At 46.9% G+C, this 7,204-nt stretch overlaps 1 protein-coding gene across 1 annotated transcript in view; it reads right to left on the bottom strand.

Annotated features, from left to right (window-relative positions):
• Nucleotides 1–459: 459 nt before the first annotated feature.
• igf2b (insulin-like growth factor 2b) overlaps nucleotides 460–7,204 on the bottom strand; it is a 7,536-nt gene continuing 791 nt past the window's right edge. The window contains exons 2-4 of the mRNA XM_024282043.2: nucleotides 6,938–7,085; nucleotides 4,625–4,806; nucleotides 460–3,673 (exon numbers count right to left, since the gene is read on the bottom strand). Of these exons, the coding sequence (XP_024137811.1) occupies nucleotides 3,434–3,673; nucleotides 4,625–4,806; nucleotides 6,938–7,085 (570 nt within the window). The 3' untranslated portion in view covers nucleotides 460–3,433. The remainder of the gene's footprint in view (nucleotides 3,674–4,624; nucleotides 4,807–6,937; nucleotides 7,086–7,204) is intronic.

The following is a 7,204-nucleotide window of genomic DNA, read 5'->3' as shown; positions in this document are numbered from 1 at the left end:
TTATCGGATCTGTGCTTCTAAGTCCTTCAACGAAAATCTTTTTCTAGGCGTAAATGTGGGTCACAGAGCTTCCAGTGACAATGAAGATAAGGATTTCGGATGGCATCCAGAGGAAGAAAGACTTGGAATCTGTGGTCACCCTCGGGCCTGTGAATGACACGGACGGACAGCTGAGTCGGCCCGCAAACATTCAAGAGCGGAAAACGGAAAAAACGAGGAGATACAAGCGGCTGAAAATTCTCTGCACAACCCCAACATGCGAAGAATCATCTGCCATGCACACCGCCTGTAACACACATGCAAACATCCCAGCAATGTTCCCCAGGCTCCACACGCACACCTGCTCATGCATACACACAAACATGCATGCACACACAAACGCCCCCCACAAACACACATGCACACACACTGAGAGTTGGTAGCAAACATCCAATGCAACATTGATGTAGACATGGTATATTTGATAAAATGTATTTTTTTTATTGATATTAAAAATGAAAGTACATGAATTGTGCATTTCGGACGTTCTAGCGTGCAGAGGTTAAATCAGGAAAATACACACAGGCTTGAGTGAGCTACTGAGACAGGAAGCTGCCGTGGCCGGGCACTTCTCTCTTCATGTTCATGGAAATGAAGTGGTTGTCTTTCATAAGAACACCATAGTAGCCTGTAACATTTCAATAGTGAATGCAGTCCTAGCAGGAAAATATGGATTGTAATAATAATAATAATAATAACAATAACAATAATAATAATAGTAATAATAATAATTGCACTGCTTGCTTTGATGCACAACTGATGTAGATTGTTCTAGAGATGATGCAGCTGCGATAACTGAGCTCTCTGTCAGAAGAAAATAGATCTTTTCTTGAATGGACCCCCCCAGAGCTGAACGGCAGGAATCCTGTATAAGTCAGTTTAGACGGTGAGGCGGATGAGTGTGACACGGCACAGGTTTACCACACCCCTCCTCGACGGGATCAACACCCGGCAAAGCTCTGTGCGCTTCAGAAATCCTGATAGCCCTTCATCACTTCAGATGCATAATGGATGTTTTTCAGGAGGGATAAATGCCCCCCACCCCCAGCCTATGTGCTACAGAAGATCAGTGTCACTGTTTTCTAGACAGACAATGACCTGCGGATGACCTTCAATGTTGAGTTGGCTGGGTCACATGATCGCTAAACCTTGTGAGACGTCTGACTCAGCATCAGTGGCGCACATGTGAGATGCTCTTTAGAAGACCATAGGACACCGAGTACGATTATAAAGACATGGTTTAATAAAGGACTTAGGGTATTCCTGCCATCAATACTAAAGTGGCTTCATGAACATAGTGGGTTTGAGAACAAACAGTTATTTTACCGGAAAAATTAAAGACTTTTCTCAGACAACCCTGACAGGCTTCTGGAGACCCATGCAAACCGTCCTTTCTGAGTTATGTGCCTGTTCTGTGACATAACATACCCAAGCAATTCCCGTTATGCTGCTGTTAAAATATTAATTTACGGTAAGTATTGCAAGATGAAAAGCAAAAAAAAAAAAAAAAGAAAGAAAAAAAAGACATTTTTTGGTACAAAGCATCTACAAAAAGCCTTACAACTCCAATTGAAAAACAGAGATCATACAAAATAAATCCGTCAGTTGAGCATCAGTGCTACGTATATCATTTGGACCAATTTTTCAAATATATTTTATAACAAAATAAATAATGCCTTTATACAGTGCCCTTATTTGTATTTTTACAAACAAACAAAAAAGCTTGGCGGCTCATTACGCAAGATACAGCTCAGACTAAAGGAAAATAACACATTGTCCCTGGAAACTATTTGAATATCTTCCTCATTCTCACCTAATTGTCTGTGTGTATATATATATATATATATGTATATATATATATGTATATATATATATATATATACATACACATATATGATGTACTGTATGTTCAAGTATTTGTTTCCAGGCAAAAGCATGTGAATATTACTGATATAAAATGAACATATAATGTTAGTTGAACATTATTGCTGTTTTATTTCCCTTTGAATTGAATTTTATGCCTTTTCTTTAGACAGGAAAATATTCTCAGACCAAACAAAAAAAATGCCTAACTTGGAGAAACAGGAATGTCACGGTACCAGAAACTGACAGGGTTTTCCTTTTTTTTTTCATCGACACATTGATATGAAAAAGACAAAATAAAATATAATCATTATCATCCCCACTCGATCTTTGTCCGTGCCATGTCACTTCCTGTCAGAGCAGGAAGCATGCAAAGCATGGCAAACAGGAAGTACTGTCCTGAAAATCTTGTAGAGTCCCAGCCCGTGCAGTCCAGGGTGTCCCATGTGTCCCCTCGCTGCCAGGTGTGTCCGTCAGCCTCGGGGGTGACAGAAGGAACGGGGACCAGATCTCAAGTCCTCCTTTTGCTTCTGATGCTGGCAAACTAGCCATGACCTTTGCCGTGAGCCTATGTGCCAACACAGCCCATCCTTTTCCTCAGTGACTCCTCCCCGTTGACGGTGCCACTGCCAGGAGCTCCCCCATGTCCTTGATTCCATCGGTTTTTAAAGTCACACTTTCCATAAAACGGAAAGTTTTAATAATCATTCCAAAAAAAAATAAAACGTGCTTTTCAATCTCTTCTTTGAGTCCTTTCCCAAAGCTAGCACCATGACATTTTTAAGCTACACGTTCATTGTTCATAAAAAAATAGTGCCATTTTTTTCTTTACTTTGACGTAATCCGTGGCAATGTGCAATTCTGCAGACTCTCTTCTGCTTTTTGTTTGTGATCAAAAAAGGTGCTGGAGCAGGAATCTAATTTTGCAAAATAATTCCTTACAGTGTGGAAGTCCCTTTAAAGGTAGAGGTGCAAACTAAGAAGAAAAATAACTAACGTCGATTTTCTTTCGCCTCAGGAGAAACGATGTGGAATGGATTCTTTCGTGCCAGTCGCTCTCCGCTGTCTTCCACCGGGACAAAGAACATTCCTCTAGGTGTCCTCTTGACATTTGCAAAGCACAGATCTCTTTCATCCTCTTTGCCCTCTTCCTTTTTCTCTTTTGCTTAAGTATCCACCTGAATTGCATTCAGGCGAATTGTTAACCTTTTGTTTGACATTTGCGTTTGTGCCTTTTGTGTCTGTGCCTGAAAGAGAAGGAGCAAAGGAGTTCAGACAGGAAGAATGTGAAGGCATGTTTGTGTGCTGGAGGAGGGTGCGTGAGATTTGGAATGGGGGGGGGGGCATTCGAAAGGGGCCATGGGGTTCAAGACGTGGTGGTCGAGAGCAGGGGGAGGGACTGGTGGGCTCGGACAGGGCAGGGGAGGTCAAAGAGGACTGCCGCAGAAATGACGTCAGAGACAAAGCTATAATCCCCCAGTCTTTTTTGTCACCCTCAAACTCTTGTCTGTGCAAAGGGCTGGCAGCGGGCTCATTTGTGGTTGACAAAGTTGTCCGTGGTGAGCAACACGGGGGGCAGTTTGCTGGGAAGGCTGATCAGGGGCCTGTGGAAGACCGACTCCTCCTGGGCTTTAATTTTTTCCGCCTGCCTCCGGAACTTTTTGGCCCTCAGGATGGCAGGGACGCCCCTCCGGAGCCGCTGGGCCGCCTTCCTCTGCCACACCTCGTATTTGGAATACTTCACAGTCACATGCTGCTTCCTTGGGACTTCCTATTGTGGCGAGCACGCCAAAACAAGAGGGAAAAAAGGGAGTCAGTTCATTAGAGTCACCAGTAACTGCACAAGTGCTTATTACAATGGAGGAAAGCTGTGTTTAGGTTCTGAAAACAATCGATGATTGTTGGAAATCAAGTATTGTGCCGAGCGTCAAAACAGCCTGGTCTGGCCTCCAGCTCGGCCCTGTTTTGGTTTCCTGGACTGAGAGAAACTGTCAACAAGTGCTCAGCTCGGCCTCTTTAGGAGGGAAGGGCGGTCGTTGTCCTCATATCCATATGAGGAGAGCAGCATTCAGCCAACGGCTCCGTGAACTGGCTAACCTCCACGGACCAAACTGCCCCGAGATGTTGTCCTGTCAGAAACGCCGTGTTTCCCTCAGCGAGGTGCTCCATGTGAAAGGAGCGTTTTGGACCTGCCACTTAAAGGGTGTTTATCCCCCTTTATTCCCCCCAGGACGGCTCAATAGCCCCAAACAGCTGGGCCTTGGAGCAGCCTGTACCCATCAACTCTCCAATTCAGACAAGCTGGTGGACATGTCCATACTAATTCCTGAGCTGCCTTTTCCCTCCCAAAAGGGCCGGAATCTGTTTGTTCCAGACACCAGAAGGACTCGGTTCACACCGTGAAAGCTGCTGGTCAGAGATCAGGCTGCTGATAGCAGAAGATCGAAGGCGCCGGAGCCGGCGGACACACAGACACACACACACAGTGGCTTTTTCTTGAGTAGAAATTAGAGGCTGTTTTTTGTCAGGACATGGCAGCAGGAACTCCTGAGTGGATGAACCTGCTGCTCCACAGTTTCCACCTCAGTCAGCAGCTTAGTGACCAATCATCAAGACCCATACAGATTTTAGCAGATACACAGGGGTGAGGCACAGGTGAATAGAGGTGGAGGAGATGGGAGGACAGATAGCAGGTTGTGTTGTTGTTGTTGCTCAGACGCACCTGTTTTTGTGCGGGAATCATGGGTATGACCTGTAGAGAAGTGGCTGACACGTCCCTTTCGGACTTGGTGGGTTTGGCACAGTACTGCTCTAGCAGGTTGAGGTCACAGCTACGGAAACAACACTCCTCTACGATCCCACGGCTCGGCTGGCGCCGCAGTCCCCCTCTGCTGGTTGGCCTACCTGTGAAGGAAGGATGGAAGGTTATGGAAGTGAAGGCAGCATTGAAACCCGGCAGCACAAACTGGGTTGTTTTTGCAGGATTACTTCAACACGCATGGCGTAAAGAGGATCAAAGGAAATCGATCAACAACGGCAACAAATCTTTTTGTTTGTAGAGATAATCAGATTATGGATTTCTGGAAGTCTTTAAATGTCTGAAAACACCAGTAAACATCCCGTCTCAAAGCTGAAGAGGCCGGAAAAGGAAGAGTGAGACGTTCTGAAACACCAGAGTGACGGTAAAAACACAACATGGCCAATTTTCTGTGACCTTGTGCTTTTGGGGGGGGCTCTGCACAGATAAGGGGTTCAGAAAAACAGGGGAAAGGATTTAAAAAAAGGGGGGGCAGCAGTGAGAGGGGCAAAACAGGCAGGAAGGTTGCAAAACAAAAGAGGAGGAGTCCATGAAAGGAGGAGAAAATAGGGAGAAGTGTTAAGATGACGAGATTAGAAGACGACAGAATTATAGAAGATCAAAAATGCTGCAGAAAAAACAATCAGAGGAACCTCAGGAGTGACGAGGGGTGGGGGGGGGGGGAGTAGGAGGGACAACATGCTGATCTGTGATGATGATGATGATAATGATGGTGATGGGACAGAAGCTCCTCCAAAGAGAAGACCAGAATCGACGTCTGCTGCTCTGAGGATAAACTGCAAGCTTTGCTCCAGGAGTCTGCACTGTCAGAGTGAGAAGGACCACCACCTCCACCTTAAAAGGAACCACCATTTCCACCTTAAAATGAACCACCACCTCCATCGTAAGAGGAACCACTAAATCAATCTTAAGAGGAACCACCAAGTCCACCTTAAAAGGAACCAAAACCTCAACCATGAGAGGAAACACCACCTCCACTGTAAGAATAACCATCATCTCCACCTTAAGAGGAGACACCACCTCTAGAGTGACAGGAACCATTATCTCAATCGTTAGCAGAAGCACCACGTCCACCATGAGATGAACCATCATCTCCACCTTAAGAGAAAGCACCACCTCCACCGTAAGAGGAAGCAACACCTCCACCTTAAAAAGGAAGCACCACCTCCACCTTAAGAGGAGACACCACCTCCACCTTAAGAAGAGACACCACCTCCAGAGTGATTGGAACCATTATCTCTATTGTTAGCTGAAGCACCACCTCCACCATGAGATGAACCATCATCTCCACCTTAACAGGAGGCACCACCTCCAGAGTTAGAGGAACCACCATGAGATAAACTATCATCTCCACCTTAAGAGGAACCACCATCTCTACAGTGAAAGGGAACTCTAGAATGAGAGGAACCACCACCTGTATCGTGAGAGGCAGCCCCACCTACATAGCAAAAGTGAACCACTACCTCCACCTTAAGAGGAACCATCATCTCCACTGCAAGAGTTACCACCTCCACCGTAAGAGGAATTACCACCTCCAAAGTCAGAGAAACTATCATCTCCACAGTGAAAGGAAACACCACCTCCACCTTCAGAGGAGCCACCATCTCCACTGTAAGTGGAACCACCACCTCCCCTATAAGAGGAGTTACCACCTCCACCTTAAGAGGAGCCACCATCTCCACCGTAAGAGAAGCCACCATTTCCACTTTTAGAGGAGGCACCACCTCCATTGCTAAATGGAATCACTACCTCCACCTTAAGAGGAACCTCCACCTGCATAATTAGAGGTTACCACCATCTCACCGTTAGAGGAGGCACCACCTCCATAATAGGAGATACCACCACCTCCAGAGTGAGAGGAACCAAGACTTCCACCTTAAGAGAAACCACAACCTGAATTATTAGAGGAACCATAATCTTCACGTGAGAGGAGGCACCACCACCTCCACCAGGACGCACCACCACCTCCTGGTTCTTCTGTCCACCCATCATCTCTCTGGCTGCAGCTCAGGTGACTCTTCTACCTCCACTGGTAAACAAGCAACTCATTGTGTCCTTTTGCATGCAAGGAGGTCCAAGCAGGAGCGTGCACGCGGCCTGAGGCGCAGATAGCCGCCACCGCTTACTGCGCGCGCACGACCACGGGCGTCAGTGCATGAGAACTGAAAACTGGGATGTGTCAGAGGGAGGGAGACCCGGGAAGAGCCCGACACTTACTGAAGTAAAAGCCTCGGTCCTGACAGACGAACTGCAGCGCGTCCACCAGCTCCCCCCCGCACAGCGTCTCCCCAGAGGCCACCCCCCCCACGCAGAGCGTGAAGGCCAGCGCGAGCAGCAGCGCGCCGCCGGGAGACATCCTCCGTGCCTGCGGACACAAACACGCACACAGTGAGGACACAAACACGCGCGTCACGCAACAAAGATATTGGACTCATGCGCGCGAGTTCATGCAATTCCTAAAACTGTCCCGCGCACGCGGACACA

Source organism: Oryzias melastigma, linkage group LG6 (assembly GCF_002922805.2).
Source record: "Oryzias melastigma strain HK-1 linkage group LG6, ASM292280v2, whole genome shotgun sequence".
NCBI lineage: Eukaryota > Metazoa > Chordata > Actinopteri > Beloniformes > Adrianichthyidae > Oryzias > Oryzias melastigma.
This window is presented reverse-complemented; position numbering and strand designations above follow the sequence as displayed.